We start from the raw sequence: 26,835 nt of genomic DNA, 5'->3' as shown, positions 1-26,835 counted from the left end.
GTGGTGGGGTTTATAGTCCCTTTCACCAGGCTGTGACATCATAAATGACCCGAGCACCATCAAGCAAAAAAAAAAAGATCAAATGCAAATGGAGCAATAAAAAAACAAATAGGAACTATGAAGTCTGCCGTGGGTAGAAAACAAATGTCAGTTATTCATAATATGGTTGGAGAGGTTTGATTGTTAACCTTAAGGCTCAGGGATTCTGTGACAATATGTTCAAGTACATTGTCACTTTGTATTGGGTTATTGGCTTGAGTCCTGAATGATGCAACACATGCTCAAGGGCGACATGATCGAAGATGATCCAAAGTTGTATCAGATTACGAATGCTAGGCATGTGTTGTGCAGCTATTTTATCAACATATCTCAGGGATATCGGCAAGGCAACACAAACATGTCAAGAACACCGACACAGCCGTCATTGTGCAGTGCATCACTTGTGCTCTCTCGCTCTCTCTCTCAATCACTCTCCCCTGAGCTATCCCAAGCTCACATGCTGTCCCGTGCCCTTCTCTTGCAGCAAGATTGTTTTTCTCTCTGACAGCTTGTTTCAATAACAGAATTCCTGTAGCACTGCTCTATGTATGGCTGGTAGTGCAATGACGTGTAAAAAAACAGCAGAGGTTCACCGAGCTGTGGCAGGAGGGAAACAGTCAGTCTTTTTGCCTCAGACATTTGCCCCACTAATGACCAAATGATTGTTCTCTGTAGCGATATGCAAGTAAAAGTTTGTAAATCGCTGATATTGTGACATGTCAGAGGAGAGGAATGATTACGCCTTCATTTTAGATGCATTTGGCTTTAACTTGACTTTTATTTGCTGACTTCAGATCTGCTTTCAACAAAGCGCAGCCGCATATTTAACAGGAAAGGCTCACCTCTCGTTTTATATTAGCTAATCAAATCTTAAACTTTTTAACAGTCAGACTGTAGAGTTTTTTTTTTTTTTTTTTTTTATGAACAGACGCCAGTCCGCCGTCATATCGTCAAACATCCTTTACATAGACAGCGACAGGTCTTCAGCCCCAATTTTTGGGGGGGCCTGGTTCGAACCATTGTACAGTGTGGAATATGCACTTCCTATCTGGTGGTGAACTAATAGAATGCGACGACCTAAGTTCGAAGCACGTGCACTAAGGTGCCTCAGAGAGAACACACTTCGCATTGTCCTCCCAGATGATCACGAGCAGAATGCATTTCCATTATACAGCATTCAGCAGGAGCAGGAAAGTACACAATGGAGCATATCTGAGTGTGTGGGTGTTTCTGTCAAAGTAGCAGCAAATCTTTTGTTGTGAATTTGAAAGATTTAAAAAAAAAAAAACCTTCAATAACTATACATTTATAGATAAAGAGAGAAGTGGTTTCTTGCGTCTACTTCTTCTCTGTAGATTACTCGTGTGCAATATGTTCTCTTAAGATACTTTTGCAAATGATAATGCTTGAGAGTAAAAAAAAAAAAAGCATTTAGACAAATGGAGCAAACAAGAAGTGCTTTCTCCTTGGCTCTGTATTTTTTTTCTTGCTTGGTCAAGGTCCCTCAAAGCTTTGTCTTGTATCTGCCAGCAGAAACAGCACTTTTTAGATGTACTTCATTTGAAAGACACTGAAGAGAAAAGCTTTTAAGACCGCTTCAAATGTCTCAAGCAAGCATCCATATGGTCTGTATTAGTCTGAGGGGGTGGTTTGAGGTGTGGTGCAAAGGGGCTTGGATGAAGGTGATGTTTACTTTCAGCAGCATTTGATTTTCCCTTTGAGAGAAGTGTTGAAAAGCAAAGAGGCCATTCAATGATTCCAAAAATATTTACAGGCAAAATTCATACATGCATCCATTTGCTGATCTGCTTATTCTCACGAGGGTCGCAGGGCGTGCTGGAGCCTATCCCAGCTGTCTTCGGGCAGTAGGCGGGGGACACCCTGAACTGGTTGCCAGCCAATCGCAGGGTTCACATAGATGAGCAACCATTCACGCTCTCACTAACACCTAGGGACATTTTAGAGTGTTTCATTAGTCTGCCATGCATGTTTTTAGAATGTGAGAGGAAACAGGGAGTACCCGGAAAAAACCCACACAGGCACCGGTGAGAACATGCAAACTCTGCAGAGGAAGGCTGGAGCCGGAATTGAACCCTGCCCACAGGCAAAATCTTGACTACAAAAAAAAAAAAAAAAAAAAAAAGCCTGGGGGTCCTCAGGCTGCGATGTCAATTTCAATTTAAACACATTACATTTTAATTTTATGCTACAGCAAATCTCTGTTTATTGTGAGGCATACATTCCAGACCCACCCAAAATAGATGAAAGTCAGGAATATATCACGACCATAATTGCTTTTCCATTTTGGCCTTCCCAGATGCTGCATGGCAGAAACTTGGAGCCGTCAAAACTCGTCAACGGCTCACTCGCAAACACATTTATGGATAGAGACAGCTAACAAAATATTTACTTAGTTGTTTAATTTCTCGCTTTATGCAAGGACAAGTACTCCAGATGCAATAAATTAAAAAGTACATTTTCCAGAAGTCCCTTTTAAACAAGTACATGAATTTAGTTTCCTTTCACTCATGTCCAAAATGCAACATCACCGCCACACTGTTTTTACATAAAATAGAACCTGGCCAACCAAACACACACATGGACATTTTAAACACCTTGTCTAGTGTTTGACAAGTGTGCTCAAACATGCACACAATCGTTTACTTTCAGGCTTTGTCAGCAGACCACAATCTGACCGACGCAAGCCAGGTCTGTACAAATGCATTCTTTTTCTTCAGGGGGATCGAAGTTTGCTGGGGATGTTGCCTCATATGGCACTGGTGTTGTCAGAAATGGTACAGCATAAAGATGCATAGAAAAGATACTTTTTGGGGAATGGGAATCTAGATATGAAGAGAGAGTTGTCAGGCGTTAGTAGTTGACCCCCCATCCCTTCTTCTTTCCGTAAATAAGTAACGCTCTCCATTCCTTCTTTTTTACATGTGCAGAGAGGTACAAGTGAGCTCATCAGAGAGATACCGAAAAAAGGGATAGAGATAGAAACTCGAGATAAACAGATTTGTATTGTCCCCATTAGGGCTGCATAAGGCTTGCGAGGTCTTACTGTTCATTAGGGTAAATACTGATCAAACCTTGTTGCTCATACAGTATGCACTCCCACTGATCAAAGAAACATATGCCTGCACAAGCATCGAGCAAAACTGATGTCAGCTCTCAAGAGTTTTTCTAGAGACAGCCTCAGACATTCGTTGGACTTGACAGGGGCGAATGTGTCACTTTTTCACATGCAACCTTCTGATTATGGAGTGTGATCGAATTGAATCAACGACAATTGAATTCGACCTCCACTGATCAGAAGTGCAAATTGCTTGAGGAATGCTTCAGTTTCTCAAGCAGTTTGGAAGCCGTAAATCAATAAGCCGTGTGGTTGCTTTAAATCAGTGTATTACTCTTTCAGACTATTTTTAAATCTGCTAATGAAGAATCTAAAAACCGGTGACGTGCACTGAGGGATTTCCTAAACATGATCAAAACATGAACCTTCATTTAAAGCATACATGAACTTGTCTAAATGTATCTACAACTAGACCTGTTAACACATTGAACACATTTTTGCAGATGATCTATTTCACCAGAAACCTTTGCGGATATGGTGATGTGAGACTAAGAATAATTGAAACGGGCGACATCAGTGACAGATGGACAAAGCTTCCGTCAGTATTGAGTCTGGAAAATTTTGAGAGTGCTTCAATTTCATCAGAATCCGACCAAGAAAACGACGGGTTAAATTGGGGAGACGGCTGGGCCAAGATGGCTTTCAACGCTTCTACGTCACAGCTCTGCCTTCTTGCAGGCAAATTCAGCCGCGCGCATTAGCTGTCATGGCGTATCAACACATAGATTCTGTGAGCGATAATAAAAAATGCGTTTGGATACAGTCTTTCTTGGTAAAACAATTTTGAAATCATTGCGCACTTCCAGACCCCCCAAACAGAAAATCTCACAACGCACTCTTATGCTCGTTTGCTAAATCGAACATAAGCTACAGAGTGTGGCATGGTTTCAGGCCCTGCAGCAATGGTACCTTCAACCTCAGCCAGCTGGCGAGGGGCCCAGCTCATCCCCTCCTCACCACTGCTTCCCAAAAATTCTGCACGCTTTGATATCACCCAGGCCCTCGACATCTGGAAGTTATTATTCAACAAAGTACAACATACGTATATTTTTCTGTTGTTTCTTGCGCTTTGCTTTCTGCGACTGATGGTCCTGCATATTGTGCATGTTGGTTTTGAAGTGAATCATGTCTGATCCACGACTCACTCGCTCACCTAACATTCTCCTCAGGAATGTTACGTTAGTTGATTCGGAAGGAATGTTCACTTCCACTAATTGGCCGTTAGCCCAACATGCTTCCCTTTGTGTCTGTTTGAAAAGTAAATGACCTATTTTCCCCTTTTTCAGGGCCAAGAATAAGAAATTTTACTACTTTCGATAATGTAGAATGAGCCGTCAAATCCCTAATTCAAAGTTAATGACCTTGGAAAAATCCCACTAACCAAGCCCGAGCATTACTGCCCCCCCCCCCCATTGTTTTCCCGCACATCTGTAGTCAACAAGTCGAATGTTTGACGTAACAGGGCAAAAACATACCGATTTTTCACAAGTTAATCAGTATTAAATAGACCACACGGGTGCTTCGTGCTCTTATAGCAGTGGTTTTTGTTGTTGTTGTTGTTGTTTTTTTTTTTTTTTTTTAATGCTGAGTGTCAAATTGTGATCTTACATGACCACCTATGAGCTTTGAGCATATTTACTCCATCAGACGCGGCGGAAATATGCGCCACTAGCCAATCAGAGTCCAGCTTTTCCTTCTAACTTTAGTTTGCAAAATTGAAGTAAACAAAATCCGCCAATATGTGAAAGAAGAAGCAGTAAACAGAAAGTAATTGTAACAAATTGACGAAACGTACAACTATACGCACACCTGACGGGCAGCCATGACTCACCATAGTCTTCCAAAGCCTAAGCTATTTTTGACAAGTGAAGTTCCTTCCCATCACGTGTTGCGGTATCTCCAGAACTACAGGGAGGATGCCGTAGAGCAAGGGACTGTATGTCATCCAAAACAAGGCAATGCAACAAACCTGTTGATTCATTTGAACAAGCAGTACCCAAGTGATGACGTCGAAGAATTTGCACAGCCTGCCCATGTAAATATTAGCAGGTTAGCAGCTAATAATTAGCCGGCAGCTCCTGGATGAAACCAGCAATCAAGCGTGTCCTCTTTTGATCATGCACATTTGCAAGTAGCAATGAAGTTAACGGCATGTGTAGGATCATAATTTTAAATTGGTTCTGTTAAATTATAAGGCATATTCATTATTCCCGGGGGGTCCATTTTCAGTAGTTCGCTGTGTTCTTTCATATAGTTTTGAATGAATGAAAAAATGTCTGTTCATATAATGTCGAAAGACTATAATTAGGGTTTGTTGTCAGTGCTAGTGCTTTCAAAGTGGGCAATTTAAAAGCAATGCAAAGTCGATGCCATACCACAGGATAAACGTTTAGAGAAATCCTACAGTTAGGGCCTCTGTGTCTGACCCTCAGTTACGCGGCAAAAACAGCCAGTTAACAAATTAAGCAGTAATTTCTTCATTTAAACAGCCCCTGAGTTGAAATTTGAAGCTGCCGCTTTTGGGGCACTGGAAGCTTGGCGACACTCGTTGTCTGTCCTCTGAAAACAGTTGATTAGAAGAGGACCTGTCAGGTGCTTGTGGGGTATCCAAGGTATCGGAGGATTTCCAATAACAGCTTATGGCTAAGGGCAATCATACTCTCCCCTTGTGGTAGCATTATTCTATTACTTTTACCCAAGTGCTACTCCACTTCTTTCTTTCGAGTCTCTCTGGCTTGCTAAAACCCCAAGGAGTTTTGACCTGATTCATGGCTGTGAACGCCACCGCTGGTAGGAATCTAATATGAGGTCAAATCACTGGTTGATAATTAAAAATTGAAGTGAGGTGTGTTTGTCTTATTTTAACTTACCTCATGCTCATTTTGTTGAGGTGCAGGGGGGTCTATCAGTGCCAGCTGGATCACAGTCTTCCAGAGGTGAGAATGTGGACCGCTTGCTGTTAGTTTAAACTGGATTGGCTCAGCCAAGGAAGCTCCCTCTGCCTGAGCAAAGATGGACCCATCTGTGCGCACACTGAAGTTGGGATCGCTGCTCTTGAAAACCACCGCTTTGTTCCCCATGCAGTCATCAAAGTTTACTGTAGAAGAGAGGTGGAACATGAAAGATATGCTTTCTTTAATCAGCCGGTGAATAATGACACATGCATACAGCCGCACATCTTGGGGTGACGTTATCGCAATGTCAGATTTGGCTCAAATCCATCCACCTATCCATTTTCCGATCTGCTTTATGCTCACCAAGGTTGCGGGGGATGCTGGAGCCCATCCCGGCTGTCTTCGGGCAATAGGCAGGGGACACCTGAACCGGTTGCTAGCCAATCGCAGTGGCTCAAATCCATCTCTGATTATTTAGGTCAAGCTTTCACAAGAATAAGACCCTTCAGAATTCTTTCATTGCCAATGCACATTCTCCTTATAACAGAGTAAGCATTGTAAAAACATGTCAGTTGTGGGCAACCCAAGAACACGCTACAAGTCTGTCATGGTACCGTGTTTGGGACTTACTTAACTCGCATATACATGGCCTTCCCTACTGAAGAGATAAGTATACATTTGCCACATGGCTAGCAGGCTTTTTTGTTTTTTTTCTACTTGGGAAAGTAGTTTTCCACATGCTCAGCTATTGAATCATTTAGGCAGGAATTGTAAACAAAAAAGGTCCCTGGGAATAAAAATAAAGGGATTGAATTAACATGCTGCCTGACACATCCAAGCATTCTTGCTCTCTGTGCACGCTATTGATTCAAAACAATGCCTCGATGCAGCAAATGAGCTTGAATCACAAAAGGAAAACAGAATCATCCACCCACTCCTACTTAACTTTAATAGGATTGATATATTGTATGTTAAACTGCAGTTAACGCATACCACAACCCTCTTCCATTTCAATATCCTATCTGTGTGATCTGCAATGAAATCAGCACAGTTCAAGCAAGGATGCGTCAGAGACATGTGCTCACAATGCTCTCCGATCCTTGCGCCTTTGCTGCCTCAAGGCACCCTATTCTCTGTTGGGGATTTAAATGTCTAGACACATTGCATGAAACCCTGAGCTAAGGCTGTCACTGTTGTTTTTTTTACATACAGTAGTCTTCTCACGTTCGTCAGACAGCGGAAACAAAGCTTCCCTTGCAAAGTCCAACCGACTTTTGGCTTTACTGGGCCCTCAACATGACTGTGTGTCTCTTGTGCCGCCATCATTTTCTTTCAGGCCAGACAGGCAGAAATCCGAGAGAGTTCACATCCTGTCCACTCAGTAAGAATGTCTGCGTCTTGAATTAAACGGGAGGGGACAAGACACGTTTGACAAGTATGACCACGACAAGAGGCAAAATGTATGTTCTCCCCATTATTTTGTGTTTTCTTGGGTACCGTGTCATTCAGAGTGAATGAGTGCGTGAATGGTTGCTTGTCTATGTGGGCCCTGCGATTGGCTGGTGACCAGTTCAAGTTCAATTCCACCTACCCCATGTGAAGATAAGCTGATAACAAACCCGTTACATCCCAGAAGGCCCGACCCCCCACCATATCCCTGTACAGGGTCAAGCAGAGCCAACATACCTTCTGGAGAGCCTTTGTTTTTTGCTCCTATTTGTCTCCTCATCCTTTTATTTCATTTATAGCGCCTTCTCTTTTACTCCTTTGACTCTGAGATCCATCTACAGTGGATTTAGACACGATTTGCTGTGTGTGGCTTCTTCAATGTACTGCTTGATCGATTTGTAATATCCAATTTGTCCAGTTTGTATCTGTATCTCCTTTTCATCAAAGTAAGATGTGAATTTACTCGGATGGTACGTTAACAGATAGGCACTAGTGTTATTGCTGCTCTCCATTGTTCATCCTTCGCGTGCACGCGCTACTGTACAGCTGTGGCTACGTAAGTAAATGCACGCAGGGAATAGTCGCGTAGCTCGATAGAAGATGGATGGATGAATAGGATTTTGTTTTCAAATCAAAATTCTGCTTCCAATCCAAATCATGTCATCACATGAAAATTCATATTACAAATTCAAGACAAAAAAGGAAACCCTGTGAATAGTGAGAAATAACATTGTATCATTACAGAATATAAACAATCACGACCAATGTGTTGATTACAAACAACGCACGATGAAAGTGCAAGTTTTACCAAAGGCAATATAAACTTCATGTACCTGACCACCCACAAAAAGCAGAAAACCAGCAACAAGAACCAGTTTTGCACCAATTAAAGAAAGAAAGAATGCCAAGATTTCCTGCATCGATACAAAAAGACCTCCAGTAGCTCCCCAGGTCGATGCTGCAAAAAGAGGCCTTATATGAATAAGACAACGGAGGAAAGACGCCCACCGGCACTGTGCTGCACCTAAAAAACATTCAAACAACATCCAAGGCAAAGTGCCCCCATTGTGCATTGATCTGGTGCCTCTTTGTTGAAGCAGCCAGCCAGTCACATCCTCAAAATACTGAAAATACCAGCACAAATAACCACAAGAAGGAAACATGATGTTTTTAATCGAACAGGATGTTTATTTTCACGAAAGAAAACTAAACTATGGCATTGAATTGATTGCGCCTGGACGTGAAATGCTTGCGACATCTTAATTTGACATCGTTCCACAACTGAATAGTTTGTTTGGAAAACCAAATTCCTCTCACCTGTATACATTATCAATTAAACACCACAGTCATTTTTCTGTGCATACTCCAGTTTCCACAACACAATATTTTGTTTGCAACAAAGAGAAAGTGGCACTCACAGACGAACAAGCATCCGCACTCACACTCACACCGAGGGACAATTTGGAGTGTTCAATCAGTCTGCCATGCATGTTTTTGGAATGTGGGAGGAAACCGGTGTACCCGGAGAAAACCCACGCAAGCACGGGGAGAACATGCAAATTCCACACAGGGAGGCAGGAGCTGGAATTGAACCCGGTACCTCCGCGTTGTGAGGTCGACGCACGAACCACTGGCCCACTGGGCCGAAAATGGCGTGCTGCATTTTCTTAATTTTATTTCATCAAGGGTTACATGAAATACAATCCAGAAACAGTAGACTACCCATCTGTGTGTGTGTGCAACCACTCATCTGCATTTTGTGTACTTTAAAAGTATATCAGGATCCAGATGATTTTATTGTATGCAACCACGAAATAAAATTGACTCCACTCAACAAAACCTCTTTTCAATGCACTTTGGAGCGTGTCCAACCCAAAGACGCATTTTCTCCTTTCTCTCCATTTTCTAACAAAAGTTACCTCTTCAATACAGGTACCCAAGCAAAAAGGAACATTTAAGAGTTGAAAGGCAAAGTAAAAGGCATACGCTCAGGGGAGAGGAAAAGATGGATGGAAGATGTGTGAAAGGTGGCAATCGGGTAGGCAATGAAATGAGGTGAACATGAAAGAAGTCAAGTCAAGTCAACTTTATTGTCAAATATGCTCTATGTGCAACATACAGCACAGATGAAATTTCTTTCCTCTCAACCACAGTGCAACCACAGGAGAGAGAGGAGCCGCTGCGGGTACCCGCACCACCCTCAACAGAACAGTTAACATAAAGCTCATGGGCAGGTTGAAAAATCTTGACCGAGAGCTAGATTAATATGCTTTTACTTGTGAAAGTGTGGTGCAAAAACATCATTCAGTCACTCTACCTTACAATTATACAACAAACAACTCAAAGCAAACCTGGTGACTGGGACTGGCCCTTTGGGTACATTGTTGGTGAGAGAGAAGGATGGAAGTGAGGAGGAGGCAGGTTTCACGTTACGTGGCAGCCAATGCAAGCCAAGCCCACACAAAGGACCTTGAACTTGAACACTATGGCTACCATGGTCACACCGATGAAGATGAATGTCCTTAATTTTTTAAGGCTCTCTTGTGTTACGAGGGTTAAGTCAGGTAAGGACTTATGTGTGTGTGTGTGTGTGTTCGTGTGTGTGTGTGTGTATGTGTGTGTGTGTGCGCGCGCGTGCGGATGGACATGAGAGCATGCCTGCATAAAATTGTCGAGTCCCCAACAAAAGCTTGGAATGTAACTGGGACCGGGAAGGCAGTGAGTGGAAGCATCCTGGAGTTGGCGTTCCGATTCATGGAAGCCCTGCCACACTGGACTGGTTGTGGCTGCTCAGATGGCTGTTCAAGCAGGTTAACTGGGCCAGCTTCCTGAGTGAATCCAGGCAGATGGGTATAGTGAGAATGAGATGAGAGAGCAAGAGAGAGTAAACGGGTAATGGGGAGGGGGTGGGAGAGTGATGGCGCGTACAGAAATGGAAAGAGAGGACAGGATGAAGAGACGAATGCAAAAAATAAGCATGGCTACTTGTTAGAGATACCACAGGGAGCGTACAGTCTAATCAGAGTAGACGCTCCACATTAAGCGTGGCCCTCAGTGAGAGGCTATACATAGCCAAGCACACTGTCCATTACCAAGACTACGAGGGCAGGACAAACATACTGTGTGATGAAACCGTGATTGTAAAAAGCCCATCATAGAGACATGGAGAGCGTCTCATCTCTCCATTCTGCTCCAAATGGCTCATAGATAATCTACTTTTGGTTTGACCAATGGCCAACATTGAAATAGAGTAGCGCAGTAGGTAGGCCCAAGTGTTGGTCAAAAAATGAAGCACAACTTTTCATCGCAAAGACTGTTTGTAAAATTCTTGTAAATCACCACAACATTATGCCCATGTGTAATATTAAATGGTTCAATGCTTAAATATATATCAAAGAAAAAAAACCTGAACCATTCATTGGAAAAGTATTACATACAAAACACAAAAGCACAACACAAAAGTGAAGCAGAAATTTACCAAAGCAAATTTTTTTAGAATGAAAAAATTCCAAATTATCAAATGTAAGTTAATTGTGCTTACAATTTAAATACAACTGAACTGAACTCAACAAAAGTACTCTACTGGATTTTTTTAAAAAGTTGTCACCTCTGTAATGCTTTGCACAATTGAAATACTTATTTCAGTGGTTATTTTGTTTATCACACGTGGCAGCCAACGCCTTACCACACGCTGAAAACCACTGTTAGCTTTGGTTGCTCTGAGTCACGAACTGCCCCACTGTTGTGTGGCGTTCCACAGGGCTCAATTCTTGGGCCTGTGCTGTTCTCACTGTATCTGCTCGCAATGGCTTCTATCTCAAGGAAACATGGTACTTCCTTCCAATGCTATGTGGATGACTGTCAGATCTATGTCCCATTGAGCAAAAACGATGCCTGCTCATTGAGGCCACTTATAATAAATAAATAAATAAAAATATAATTAAAAAGCTGATCTTATACACCAAAGTTATGCAACGAGTTGGCACCCACTTCACTATGCAAAGACTTTGAGTACAAGTTTTCAAGTTTCAAGTTCAAGTTTACAAGTGGCTAGACGATTCAGATTTGAAGATAAACGGCCAGAAAACAACAATAACCTCACACACACACACACACACACACACACGAAAACATCAATCTCGTTCGACACATGGCTTTCATTTTGTTTGCACATTCTCCATTTTATCAAAGCAAGCAGTTTCATTGCTGTCATGAGCTTTCTCACAAGTAAAAGATGTGTTATTATTGTGGACAAGCAGACAGGAAGTCAAATCCAATCATCGAATGAAAGCGTTGAAGTTACATGTAAACAATTACGACTGTATTATATTACATATTACATCACATAACCATCTTGCATATTGTTTTCATTAAACAGTTATAGACATTTATGAAGTTCATGGAAACATGTGAGGTCCATTTATGACCAATTATCAGTTTTATCTTTGACAGGGAAAGTGAAAGGAGGCGTGTTTAGCTTGGACGTGGAATACTTCACAAAACAAATAGCACACACAAATCAGGACCTCCAATTCAATGGGGAGTTGATGTATGGGCCAATTTACTTGAACTGACCGCAACTGTACAGCATGCCTAGGGCTGCCATAACGCATACATCATGTAACACCCACGTAACTCCAAAAGTTGTGAGCAGATAAATTACTGCAGTGATGCACATTCCAATCTGTCTTTCCTCAAAGCCAAACCCAAGACTCACAATTGCTCCATTCTGAATCTTTGTTTTGTCCTTTGAGTCAAGGAGAATTCGAGTTGTTTGCAATGTAAGTCTGGCGTTAGTAGTGATTTGTAAAGGCGACAAACAAGAAAGAATAGGATTTGGCAGAATAGAGTCACTTTCCTGAAGACAAAAGCCCATTGTTGGAAAACAAGAGAAAAATGAAGAAAAAACAGCAAGATGAAAAGAAGGCATTAAATTTATCAACTTTTTATCTGCAAAAGCTGTCTTGACAGCACAAATTTCTGCGATGTAGACAGATGCATAACTCACATAATCAAACAATGTTTATTTCGAGAAGCCCATGCTTGTAGCTCCACAATCCTCCTAGCCTTTTAGTTCACCTTGCAGTGGTGATAGAGGCAAAAAGAAACAATGTGTGTCTGTGTGTCTCTCAGTGAAGTATCTGGACCAATAGCCTACAAACTCAGTGACAATAAATATGAACACTTTAGTAGTGGCCCGAATTTAATATGCCATCATGACTGTCTGTACTTCGATACAGTAATGTCAAAAACCCTGCAGCCAAACATTTGATACAGTCTGACCAAGCGACCTTAACAGAGTAAAGACTACTATACTAAGGTCAGTGTGTGTGTGTGTGTGTGTGTGTGTGTGTGTGTGTGTGTGTGTGTGTGTGTGTGGTACAGACTGTTGTCCATCGGCAAGTTCGTTGTTGACGGCAGCAATGCCCATAGTAAAATAAAACAAGAAAAGATCAGGGAGGGGTGATGACTTTTTTATTTATTTTTGCAGCAGTCCAGTTCACTTCAAGTGAGACTGTTGTCAGCACTTTTCACCAAGTCAAGCTCCGAAGATTTGGGCTTAGCTTTTATGCATTCTAATTCCACTAACCTTGTTCGGACAACCCTCCAGTGTAGTCTCAAGGTTGAGGGAAAAAAACCCGACTACACATGAAATATTTTGGCTCTTTAAAATCAGCCACTTCAGAATGGGTCACAGTGCTCCCTCGGTGACCACTGCGTTGCTGTATACCGGGGCTGTTATTACATTAGGAAATAGAAGAAATAGTGATAGATAGTTTATATATACTGTACTGAAAAAAAAAACACTTTGTAAAGGCCATACAAACAAAAAGGCTTGCAGTTCTTGTTTTTTTTTGTATGTGTGTCTCCCCATTGTTTGCCTGTAAGCACAAAATATGGTTGGTGTCAACGAAAAGAAACATTTTCATAACATTCCTCTCAAGCTTGCCCAAGGAAGCAAATAGCATCAAATTGCTTTTCCCAACTGCTGGAGGAAACACAGTCAGTGTTTCTGCAATCTAATCAACATCTCTCGATCAAAACTTTTGAAAAGGTCATGTTTTTCCTATTATAGGGGTCAAGGAATAAACTAGAAGAAACTCTCGAGCTGTTAAATTGTGGAAAAACATAAGTCATTATACAATCTCCATAGAGGATACAGATCATATTTTTCAAAATGATATGTGATAGATGTGTTCGAAATGATATCTCCTTTCCCTCAAACGAAAAGTGACCTGTCAAATCTGGGGGATAATGGGACACTGCGATGATTGCAACATAGATAGTTTATATATACTGTACTGAGTGTGTGCGTGTGTGTGTGTGTGTGTGTGTGTGTGTGTGAGAGAGAGAGAGAGAAAGAGATAAAGATGGGCTGTAATTCCTATTATTAAAAAAGAAGTTATGAAACTGACCTGGACAGTGACGTTGATACAAAGAATTTTGTTGCACAACCACCATCAATGCAATCTATTGTTTTTCTTTAACTCTGACTGAAAACTGCTTTAGCTGTTTCAGCTGGACCAAGCTGGAAGATTTGGCTCTTTGATCAGGCTGATTTAATGTATTTGGCAGAGTGTGTTTTGAATCGGTAGAGGGTATAACACTATCAAAGCATTCTGGAGACAAATGTGCTGCCCAGTGTTGGAAAGCTCAATCGTAGTTCGTGGGCCCATCACTGGAAAATGACCGAAAAAACGCAGCCAAAGACAAAGCTCCTCCGCCCCTACACACCTGCCCGGCACCTCAGGTCTGCGAACCAGACATTATTAGAAGTACCAAGAACTAAGCGGAGGTTCAAAGGGGATCGAGCCTTGTTCGTTGCCGGCCCCTCTCTCTGAAATGACCTCCCACTGAACATTCAGCAAGCCCCCTCGCTGCCCATCTTTAAAACCCGCCTCAAAACTCACTTGTGTTCTTTGACTATCATTTGACTCAGTATGACTCAGACTTGTTCTTAGTTTTACTGTTTGGTACTTTCTACCGTCTTTGTTACTGATTGATTGCTTTATTGTTGTATATATGATAGTTGCTCCATGTACAGCACTTTGTATTATTGTTGTTTTAAAGGGCTCTGTACATAGGTGAGAAGAAATGTTGAGAACAAAAATGAACAGCGATCTTCTGTGATCTAAATCCATGTGTGGAAGCAGCTAAAATATATAGTCTGAAGAAGGCACCTTTCAAACCTGACACAGCTGGACCAAGTCTCATTGAGAGATACAGAAATCATTTGATAGGAGTGATGACATCAAATGTTTGTGTGACAAAATATTAGGTTGACAGTACCATTATTTATACCTAGGTCAGTGAAAAAAATAATTATCACAAAACAAGCAATCCATAATTTTCACAAGTTAGTTTTTTTTTTGTTATTTCAGTGCGGATATTTCTTTTTTAAATGTAAGGGTGCCAGCATTGTTGTAAGATTGCCAAGCAGCATCCTTTGAAGATATACAGATGGCTCCGCTGATTGTGCGTTACGTTTGATGAAAGTGCATATTGTAGATGCTTGTAAATAATAGCTTTTGAAGAGATTAGTGTGGAGATCACCGTGCAGGTAGGTGCCGCGACTGTGATATATCTGAACCATTGGCTTGAACAGAAAAGCAATTAAAAGCAGCTACTCTCCACTTTATTTTAGCTTTGGTCCGCCATCATTTTTGCAAAAACAAAACCAATTCCATGAATGCATTCAAACTCTGCCTTGAAATTTCGAAGCACCCGACCAATATGACAACACCATATCCTCAAACAAACGTTGTCAGTGTACAACACTTTGCATACATCTAAATGACAATAAGCGTGCCCTGGTCAACCAATATCAGAGGCCGTTCAAGTTTTGTGAATGCCAGTGACAGAAACGATTATTAGTCAGTCCCCCATGAACGTATTTTACGAGCCTTTAAGGTCAAAGGACAACATCCAAGTCCCTTTCCTAATCCGTTCAAAGGTCATTGTATATTTTTGTCCAAATCTATAGTCATTTGGTAGGTTTCCACTTTAATTCCTGGAAGATGTAAAAGGATTTTCAAGTGTACAGCTTCAGTGATTGGAGTTCAGCTGAGCATATGTGCCTCCAGGTAACGGCACAAACACGATTGCGTAGGTGTACTTCAACAAGAAAACAGTCACATCATGCAAACGAAAGGAGAATCATTAGTCAGAGATGATTACTAACATTTTCCCGAGGGCAGAAATGTGTCATTTGGTGTATGTGCATGCAATTTGTTTACAGTGCGTTAGTGGCAAGCCAAAATGTGCTTCAAAGCTTGCAGATAATAACAAGGCAATGCACATTCATTGGTCAAGAGGTTTGCTGTCTACGGTATACATTTTTATGAGCAATCTTTCTCCAGCGGCTGTACATTGTGCAGCACAGGAACGCTTTTGAAGTTGATAAGGTAGACGCTGATACGACAGGAACATCAGGCAACATCTCAACATCAACAACACCCTTTAAGACATTTCAAAGTAAACCGTCCCTTTTCTCGTGGAGCCAGCATTTCAGAAGAGGGAGGCAGGAGGCTTGTGCTTTCTTGTATGCAAACACAAACAGGAGTGAAATGTCATGGCAAATCTCTGTGTGCACGTGGGCCAAGTCGGCTGCTTCGTCAACAATACATATATCATTTGTCAGCCATGTGGCGCTAACCTTCATTGCCACTAATTACTGTGAATCTAGGAGAAAGCCCTGGAGCCAGCCCTCTTTGAGAGGCTGCCATAAGTGGTGTTTAGCCTGTATGAGTCAAGACCAAGTGTGACTGGAGGGGTGTTTGAGTAAGAGGGAGACACAGCTAAATGCACCTGTGCACCAGAATGAATTGTGTGGCTGTTACAAAGGAAATAAATTAGCAGAGCTAGCAGGTTGCTCTGACAAGTCCTGTTAATGAGAACATCCTCAAGAGCTTTTTGGGACTACGGGAGAGAAACCAGAGGCTGTGATCATCTGTTCAGCCTGAAAGATGGCATAGAGGGAGGCAGGCTGAAAAACAGCACAACGACTGCACAATTAGACCACACCATCTGCAGCATCAGCGTAAACGTATAATTGGAAGTGGAAGAAGCAAGAACAAAGTTAATACCATGTTAAAAGGGTGCAGAAGAGATGAGAGCAGTTTAGGCAGTTGGCTTCCAAATACATAGTCACTTATTGTTCAATGACAGATACTGTCTCATACATATTTGTATTGTCAGCTGAAAAATAACAATAACATGTTTTCAGACACAAAATAACCATTAAAAAAAAAACTTTTGTGACATGTGTTTATTGGACAAAACCAACATTTTGAATATTAACCCTACACAGGCCCAAGACGCACAGAGAGTGGATCTCTACTAAATTCAATTTAAACAGTATAGGTGCTAAATCTCCTGTTAGAATTGGCACGTCTTTGATGAACAGAAACCAAGTCGATGTGTTTTGAAATGCATTAGGAGCTTTGCAGAGGAGCATGATTCATCTCCACAAAACTGCAAAAAGCTTCTGATAATCGCTTTAGCTAATCCTTGCACGCTTCGGGCAAACGGGCATGGAGAGAGTGAAGGGCTGTGTTTTTTTGTTTTTTTTTCTGGGAGGATGAACTAAGTGATGGGTGCAACATGGTCAGGCTTGGAAATGTGTGGTGATCCCATCCATGCAGCATGCATGTGCATGCGGAACACCTTACAAATATTAGCCCCACTGATTCAATTCACAGACATCAAGGTAAAACAAAATATGCAAATTGCAAACACCAATGTGCATGTGGCAATATTTCTTTCATGTGACAGAAGTCGAGGCTGATGTCGTTATAGTTATAGAAAATTTCACAGGCGAGAATGCTTAGCAATAAAGTAATCTATATACCGTGATAAGGTCACCTCATTCGGCAAATGTATGTGCAAACACAAGGATTGCTCACTGCCACATGACGGTATTTCCAGCCACAGAAAAAAAAAAATCCCTCCTTTTGTGTCCTTGTCACTGGGACAGCCAGTTAAGGTTTGCACTACTTGCCCAAACCGGGTGTCCTGTCTTCGTTCCGGGTCCATCATAGCAGCCAGTTCTGCATCGTGGGAATTTCAGAGCTTGCAAATAATCACTTTTCGTGTGTGGCTCTCATTCCATTTTGATAATGTGGCCCCAACTCCTACTCCAGGCTAGCTTTTTACCTTCCTCACTTACCAAATTGTACATTAAGACAGAGAGAGCACAATCTCAATCAATTCAAGTGATTAATTTCATTCAGCACACTCATCTGTTGCTGCAAGCACTTCTGCCCTCCACCTCACACTCTAAATATACACTACACTGGTGCCATGTCATACGAGTAAGGATAGGTATCGGTCAGATTTTAGCGGTACGACTACCCATGACAATAGTGCCTATCGATACGGTACTCTTAGCCGTACTTTTTTTGTGCAGGAAAACGATGAAAAGAAAATACTGGATCAACACCATTTTACGATTTAAAATAATAATAAATTAACTTGTCTTGCAACTGCAACAACATTGGAAACTATGTGAAACAAGTCAATAAATGAAGAAAAACAACGATTCAACAACAAGATGTAGATAGATAGATAGATAGATAGATAGATAGATAGATAGATAGATAGATAGATAGTCTCAGCTCCTCTTGTGAACCCCAAAGCAGAATCTATATCCAAGCACGTCCATCATTTTCTGTCACACCTTTGACACAATCCCTGTCTCGCACTCGAAGCATTCCTTGCTTACAAGGCTTCAACCAGGGCTTCTTCTATTCTTGGACTTTGCACGCCAAAAGTGGAGTGAAAGCACATTTTACAGACAGACTGATACCTTGCTGGAACATGGCCACGGGATCACCTCATTAGCATCGAAAGGTGCTTCGCTTCATGACAAGTGAGACTTGACTGCACCGCTCACGCAAAATAATGAGCAAATATCACCTCTAATGCCTAAATATAGGCAACCGCACTCTCAAGGGAGAAGGCTGCTGCTGTTGTTCACCGTGAAACAGTAACTGAACCTTTTCAAAGTTTGCTTGCAAAGTGGGATTGCAAAAAGTAAACAGCAGAGTTTAAGAGGAGGAAGTGAGAGTTGAACAGTGTTTGATGAGAGGTTTTTAGCCCGTAGCTATGGAGCATTAGGCACAGATGAGCCACAGTCAGCTACCACGCTGTTAATGCGGAACCCATTAAAACTGCACGATGAGTTATGATTGCCATTAAAGAGCAAATGATTCCGACTTCACAGCTGGATTCAAAAGAGCTGTGACTGCTGCACACTGGCCTCTTTTGTGCACACAAAGGGCAATGGTGACAATCAGATGCCAGGCTATACCGAACCTGTCAGATGTATCCACTCATAAATTGGTATCAGGCAAGCCAATGTATTTTTTAAGCGTGTTTTTTTTTTCTTTTCAGGATTTTTTTCTTTTCAGGATTTTTTTTTTCTCCAAAGCTATTTCAGTGACCATGACGTATCTTTCTTTCTTTCTTTTTTTCAAGTGGACCTTTGGTGGCCCATATTGATGGGGGAAACGGAGCAATATTGTAAAGTTTGAGAAATATCTTGTATTCTCATTTTTGTGTCTGGTTTTGTATTTGCCCAAATAATCCATCCATCCATTAACAGAACCACTTTATCCTCACGAGGGTCACGGGCATGCTGAATCCTATCCCAGCTGTCTTCGGGCAGTTGGCGGGGGACACCCTGAACCGGTTGCCAGCCAATCGCAGAGCACACATATACGAACAACCATCGGCGCTCACAATCACACCTGAGGACAATTTAGAATCAGAATCATCTTTATTGGCCAAGTATGTAGAACACACAAGGAATTTGTCTCCGGTAGAACACGCTGCACTAGTATCATCATAAACAAGGACATGACAAATAAGTATGGAAGGACATTCCGTAATGTAAGTGAACCGTTGTGCGGTAGTACCACCCAGTGACAACTGTGAGACAATGTGCAAAGTATCAAGCAGAGCTAAAGTGATCAGCGGTAGAATAAAATACTATAACAGTTGTACAGTTGGTGCAGAAAATCATTGAACCATTTTAAAGTGACCAGTAGCAGTATTTGTCGTACAAGTGTGCAATTATGCAGATGTCCTTGAGCGCTTTAAAGTGTCTGGTGCTGTGGAATATAGATCAGTGACAGTGGTTCAAGTGAGTACAGAGCTGGAGCTACAATAACTGTAAGGGGATGCTGTTCCACAGGGTTCTGCAAAATTACAAAGAGCTACTATACAGGTAGATTTGGGTTACTGTTTAGGTAGTTAATGGCTAGAGGGAAGAAGCTGTTTCAGTGTCTTCTGGATTTGGTGCGCATGGATCGGTAGCGCCTGCCTGAGGGGAGTAGCTGGAAAAGGTGGTGGGCAGGGTGCGGGGATCCAGTAGGATTTTCTGTGCCCTTGTCTTGGTTCTTGCAGTGTGTAAGTCCTCAAGAGTGGGTAGGGCGGTGCCAATTATTTTTTCCGCCGTCCTAACTGTCCGTTGAAGTCAGATTTTGTCCTTTTTTGTGGCGGCCCCAAACCAAACCGTGATGGAAAAACACAGGATTGATTCGATGAGTTTGTTTACTTGTTCAGCTAGCGTTTGTATCGCTGTGTTAGCGTGGGCTTGTGGCGCAATGTAAACACCCGACAAGTACGAAGGAGGTGAACTCACGTGGCGAGTAGAATGGATTGCAGTTCAGAGACAGCGACTCCAAGTCCGGGCTGCAGTGTGCGTCGAGCTTCATGACATCAGTGCACCATTCTTCGTTGATATTGAAGCATATTCCACCATCTTTTGATTTCCCCGATAGCTCCTTGTCGCGATTGGCTTGGAGTAGGCGGAAGCCGGGTAGATGTAGCGCGGAATCTGAGTGGCGGTCACTGAGCCAGGTTTCAGTGAAGCAGAGCGCAGCAGAACGTGCAACGGTTTTATTGGTCTTTGTGAGGAGAAGTTCATCCATCTGTGATCAACTGACCTTCCATGCAAGTTTTTGGGATGTAGGAGGAAACCGGAATACCCGGAGAAAACCCACACAGGCACGGGGAGAACATGCAAATTCCACACAGGAAGGCCGCAGCCTTAACTCGCACTGTGAGGTGGACGTGCTAACCAGTCGATCACTGTGCCGCCATCAAAATAATCCTCCTGGTTAATTTTGATTCACAGCATCATGAATGGCTATGACGTAAAGTTGTTCACTGGGTCGTTCGTCCCTTGGACCCACGAGTTGCTATTGAGTGATATGCCAGACCGCTTGCTTATAGATGTAAATCTGTCTTCTCTTATTTGTTTTCACACTTCGCGACGCTAATGAGCCATCGTAGAAAAACAATAAAAATCCACTGCCAGGCAAGCTGCGAACCGATCAGCGCTGCACACTTCTTCATCCGACAGCGAGACATCCCAGGCCAGTTAGATGGCCATGAAAATGGCATTCTGCCTCAGATATTTATTTATTAAACAGAAATGATGTAAGGTGACCACCTTCACATGCGGCAGCTGCTTATTTCTTCTGGGCTGCAGCACCGTCTGATGCAGAGTCAGCAAAACATGACGTCAATGACCTTCCATCAGTATTGATTCTGGAAAATTGCGAGAATGACTCAGTTTCATCAGAACCTGACCAAGAAAATGCCACGTTGAATTGGAAAGACGGCCGGGCCATGTTGGCTTTCAATGCTACATCACAGCTCCGATTCTTGCAGGTAACTACGGTTGCGCGCATCAGCTGGCATGGCGTGTTGACATATAGGTTCTGCGAGCTATTATTTACTTGCTTTAACACGACCAGTGTAACAAAAACACATTTGGAGACAGTTTTCCTTGAATAAACCATATATATTTTTCCTTCTGACCCCCACCGGAACCATCAATCTGTATAAAATATGTTAAACCGTTAACAGTAATCTTTATCCCGTCCAAGTTATCATTTTATTTATTTATTTATTGATTTATTTATTTTTAGTTAAAGGCAGCAATGGCTGCTGTCTTGTGAATTTAGCTTTGGCTGTGAGGACTACTCGAGAGTAGTGACATCAAAGTGGAAGCAGAAGGACGGCAGGATCTATTTTAACCACCAAAGCCAGGGAGATAACCACAACATGAATAATGGACAGAAGGTGGTCATGCCATTGGGCTAACATAATACGATAAGATAAGATAAGAAAACCTTTATTAGTCTCACAATGGAGAAATTCCCAATTCACAGCAGCAAAGTTATGAAAGGAAGAAGTAGATGAACAAAATATAGGAGCTGCTGTAAAGGCAGCCACTCTCGCGGCATGACAGTCTTATCATCAGTTGCACAAAACTTGGTTTTTGAAAGTGCAGACAAGTAGTGAAAGAGAGGCCATACAAGCTAACGTTAATGAGAATGTATTCCTCACGTTGGATGGCATCTGTGACAGACCTCAACCACCGCTCCCCATCTCGGAGATGGCACAACAGTGAAGCGAAGCTGTGAGCAATTACAGCAAAGCACAAAAGTTACCATCCAAGAACTTCTAATGAGGCCTATTTCGGGTTGGAGACAACTGTTATATTTTTTGAATATGCAGACCACAGTGAGATGGCCTCAACTGCTCGAGAGAAAATAAAGAGACACCAACAATCGGGCCGCTTTGGGAAAAGTGCAGTGTAAACCAAATGAAATCATCAGAGAAACGATCAGTGCTAATTATCACTTGTGTTTAACACGAGACAAACATTTCAAATACAAAGTATGAAGTGGTCTGCATGGGTTCGATTAAGTCTCATTTATTTGAGGTCCTGCTGGAGTGTGATTTGCGGTTGCTGACGGCCATGCTGTGCGGCGGAAAGCAGGCAGATGCTTTGTTACGACCAAACACTTCATAGTACATACTCACAACTGGGAGGCGGGGGAGGAAAAGGGGGGGGGGGGGAGAAGAAAACTTAAAAGCTGACAGAAAAATGTTGCATAGAAAAATAGATAATTAGATCTGTGACAACGGAGCACAATAACAATGACAGCGGGAATGGAAAAGCCAACAAGAGATGAGATGAGCAGATTGGGCCATTCTTTGAGTGACTCAATCATTTTTTTTAGATAATGGAGTCATATTTTACATGATGTGAGTTTCACTTTGGATGCTCGTATAAACAAAAATATCTGAGAATTTCATCAAGTCAATCGTCAACCGATAAATCGCACAATAAGAGAGTAAAGTCTGTTGCTGCTTCATTAGGCTGATCATTAAGGAGCTGTTTTCCAACAACACCAGGGCCGACTATTTGTGTCATTCAGTCTCACTTCTAAATTTGAAGGCTTAGGGGTCAATAAGGGCCTTCATTAGTTCCGTTACATTGTTTTTTTTTCTTTTGGAGTGGCTTGAATCAGTGACCCGATTTTAGGGTCAGACAGCCTCAGGTCACATCTTGCACGCGTGACCTCCTCTGGTCTGAGATTCACTGTGCATTTGCATTGTCTTGATGCAGTAAATAGCTGCTTTTATTTCAAGTGACCCTTGCTAGTGAGCTCCTGACATTTTAATTGGGGCCAAGTTAAATATTTCAGCAATTCTACTGGGCTGTGTGCTATACATGGCTCTGTTTTCACAGTTTGGTGAAACAATATTGCCACAAGACGCCCATATTGTTCTGACAGAAATGTTGACAACACTGATGCAACACGTTCTTGCACCATACAGTCATGAATTCTTCAACAGTAATGTGAAACGGATGCGATAGCCTACAGTGGCTCCCCCCTGCCCCCTCTCTCTGTCTATTACGCTAACTTAGCCTGACAGTGCATCTCTCAGGTCTGGGCCTCACTTGGATGCCAGGATGGATTCTGTGACTGAGACAACGAGGAGAGTAGTTCCCTTGATAAACGCCCAAAGAGATTAATAACAGCAATCTCGGCTCAGACAGATAGCATAATAACTCACAATTATAATCCTCATGAGGGGATGATTTATTTTGCGGCTTCTCAAGAGCAAGACATTACTTTTATCCGTACAATGTAATGGAAGGGAATGCTGAGGACATTTGGCGGGTTGAGGATGTTTATGAGTTTGGTTTGTTCATTCTAGGCTTTCATCTAGCCTTCTTTATGTTGTTTGCCACAAAGACTGATTCAATTAGATTTTGGATTGTAGTAGAAACAAAAAGAATGTTTTTTTTTAATTCAATGATGTTATCCTACAGGTTAAAATAATTTTATTTATTATCATCCCCATCACAGTGTATTTTGACTTTGTGAAAATTCAAGTTACAAGCTTCAGATACAATGTTGCTCAAGTGAAGTTAAAAAAAAGGAAAAAAAAAGCCAGTGTTACACATTTTTTGACAAACATGGAAAGACCGAGGGAGAACACTCACAATCCCATGCCTAGACGCTCAGACACTTTAATATTGAAGACACTGTGATAACATCCTTAACCTAAAATGGAGACGAATTTCCACAATTGCCACGGCGACTCCAAATGGTCTCGCGTGCCGAGATATAAGGCTTGAAAAAAATTAAGTTCCCCCTTTCTCTTGTTGTCTTAAAAAAACATGTGACCTTGCGTTTGGCGACTCTTGGGATGGATTCCCTCTGAGGGCTCGAAGACACTTGCCAATTCAGAATAGAGCTGTCATTGACAAGTCTGCAGGACATTGCGGCACACCAGAGGATTGAGTCAAACTTGTCCAAAGAGATGCTGTGAATTTAGAATGAGCTCCCACAAGGCCTCAAAGAGCCCACCTGTAGTAAGTATAGCCAGCTAGAGGGGATTAAGTTACAGCACGGGAGTTTGGGAGATTGGAAGTTTAAAAAAGGGGCAGAGTTGGGGAAAAAATACCACATTCGTTTTTTTGAAAGTGTATGTTCCACCATCACAATTCTTATTTTTGTCATTTGATGATGATTCTGCTCCGGTTTCCTCCCACGTTCCAAAAACATGCATGGCGGGCTGATCGAACACTCTAAATTGTCCCTAGGTGTGAATGTGAGCGTGGATGGTTGTTCGTCTCTGTGTGCCCTGCGATTGGCTGGCAACCGATTCAGGGTGTCCCCCGCCTACTGCCCGAAGACAGCTGGGATAGGCTCCAGCACCCCCGCGACCCTAGTGAGGATCAAGCGGTTCGGAAAATGAATGAATGAATGAATGATGATTCTTTGATGTCAAGAGTCATGCTCACATCATCAATGAAAGTAAGGTTCAACAGCAGATTCAGGGGAAAATGGAAAACGAGCAGAGTGGAGTGCTCCGTCAGGGCGTTACTGTGTACAGTAATCAAATGGAGGAAGCACTGCACCATTAGGCAGTGCGAAAAGCTGAAAGATGAATGAGATGATTGGGGGAGCCCATGTTTCCCCTTAATGCTACAGTACAGTCTAGTCCGGGTGACCTTGTTGAACCTTGAATATATGTATAGTCCACTTAAAAAACTGTATCTCGATCCAGATGACTAAAATTGAGTAAATTCAACAGCAAAAAGAAAATGTTTTTCATGTAGAGTAAGCATTAAAATAAGTACAGTGCTGTCCATCACAACTATCATACATTTATTTTAAATAGCAACATGACAGATGCTTTTTGGCTAGAGCACCTACTGCAGGATTTCCCCACTGGAAGACCCAAAAAAAAAAAAAAAAAAAAAAAGAAATAAGCCCAGCAAAACCAGATCAAAACGTTGCTGTGTCCCTGCACCAAAATATCTTACAGCTCGTTGTGCTTAGCATTACAGTATGTATCACTTATATCACACTCTTCTAATGTGTATCTTCAGGTAACATTAATAGAGTTCTAACTTTGATGCAAAAAGACGTAAAGTTTGGAGAAGATGGTGATGTGACCTTTGACCATGGCTATTGCATCGTCTTTTATCACTGGCCTTCAATCCTGAAGGTGCTCTTCATATAATTGAAGCAAATTAAAGCACAATGAAATATTTGGACAACTGAACTCTGAAAACCTTCACGCATTCTGGTTGTTCTTGAAAGGGGAAACAAAAAGAAGATACGATTGCAATTTTACAACAGTCAGGTTGCGTTTTCTTGGTCAACACTTAATTGATATTACAATTAAATTAAAACAAAACAAAACAAAAAAGGCATCATCTCTGTGTTGCTGTCCTTTCTGTTTTTGATGAGATGCCAGATATACGTTGCACATTTTTTATCATGTAATATCATTGAAGTAGACAAATATTTGCACCTTTTTTTCAGTTTGAAAGAGATAATGCAACCATCTGCTGCTTATCTTCAAAGATAGGTAAGCAGATGGACGTTAAATGACTCAGTCTGTTCGCCTTCAATTATATGATGTGACTAGAGATTAAATGAGGAGATGTACTCTCATTCATCCCTGATGTGTCCTTGCACTGTATCTCGCGGGCCAAAAGAATCATGCGCAACACTAGAACAATTAAGTCTGCTTCCAGATGCTATCGGAGCTGCACAGTAAACAAGAGTAGATTAGGATGGGGCTCCAGGAAGTGGAATGAATCACAATCTAGGTCCGATAAAGACACTCGTGTCTCCTTATCCTTCGCAGATAGACGCAGCACTGCTTCTGCATATCACACAGAGCTTGCCAGAGCTTCTGTTTTGTCGAGTTGATGAAAGGCAAAATATCACCTTTTGGAACCTTCACCTTTATATCCATTATTCCCACTAAATGAGATATTTACATCATGTAAATGGAATTGGAGGTAGATAGCAAATGATATGACAGACAGCTGATTTGGGCGCATGTCAGTCCAGAGGTGGCCAACTAGCGCTTCAAAACTTTCGCAGCTCATCCTGTCAGATTAACAATCTGACAAGATCGACTCAGCTCTGAAACTACAAACGTCCACTTCAATCTCCTCCGTGACTTGTGATGGATTGATGAAACATGAACTAGCCTGCAAACGAGAGGGGAAAAGAAGCTCATCATCTCTTGAATTTGAATTTAATTGCAAAGTGATCACAGGAAAATAGCATTTTCTGGACCCGGATTTTGGAAAGGGTTGTTTAGAAGCAACACTACGTAGAAAGAAATGGTGCTGTTTTAGAAATGCTCGACAGCAGGCTCCAAAGATTGCAGGTGAGCAGCAAATCTGACATAAAAGCCTGGCACAACAAAAAGCCTGGCATTTATCATTTCATTTCCTGGTAAGACACACGGCGACAAGATTTCCTGGTTTAGTTTGGCATAACTTGGATTGAAAACGAAAAAAAAACCCATTCCGGTTGTTGCATTTTTACAACGAAGTTGACTATTTACCTTTTTTTCCCATTGCGTAAAAATGGTGACAAAACAGGAGCGCTGATGCCAAGCTGTTTATACCGAGACAATTAAATGAACAGATCCGTTCTAAAACATTAAGAGTCATCGTTAAATATTTGTCAC

General features: G+C 41.9%; 1 protein-coding gene across 1 annotated transcript in view; it reads right to left on the bottom strand.

Annotated features, from left to right (window-relative positions):
• The window catches only part of LOC109528545 (cadherin-4), a 205,109-nt gene that overhangs the window by 55,335 nt on the left and 122,939 nt on the right, over nt 1–26,835 (bottom strand). The window contains exon 4 of the mRNA XM_019891309.1: nt 6,046–6,272. Coding sequence (XP_019746868.1) covers nt 6,046–6,272 — 227 coding nt within the window. The remainder of the gene's footprint in view (nt 1–6,045; nt 6,273–26,835) is intronic.

This window comes from Hippocampus comes, unplaced genomic scaffold (assembly GCF_001891065.2).
Source record: "Hippocampus comes isolate QL1 unplaced genomic scaffold, H_comes_QL1_v1.1 scaffold174, whole genome shotgun sequence".
NCBI lineage: Eukaryota > Metazoa > Chordata > Actinopteri > Syngnathiformes > Syngnathidae > Hippocampus > Hippocampus comes.
The sequence above is the reverse complement of the archived record's forward strand: the minus strand, read 5'-3'. Positions and strand labels throughout refer to the sequence as shown.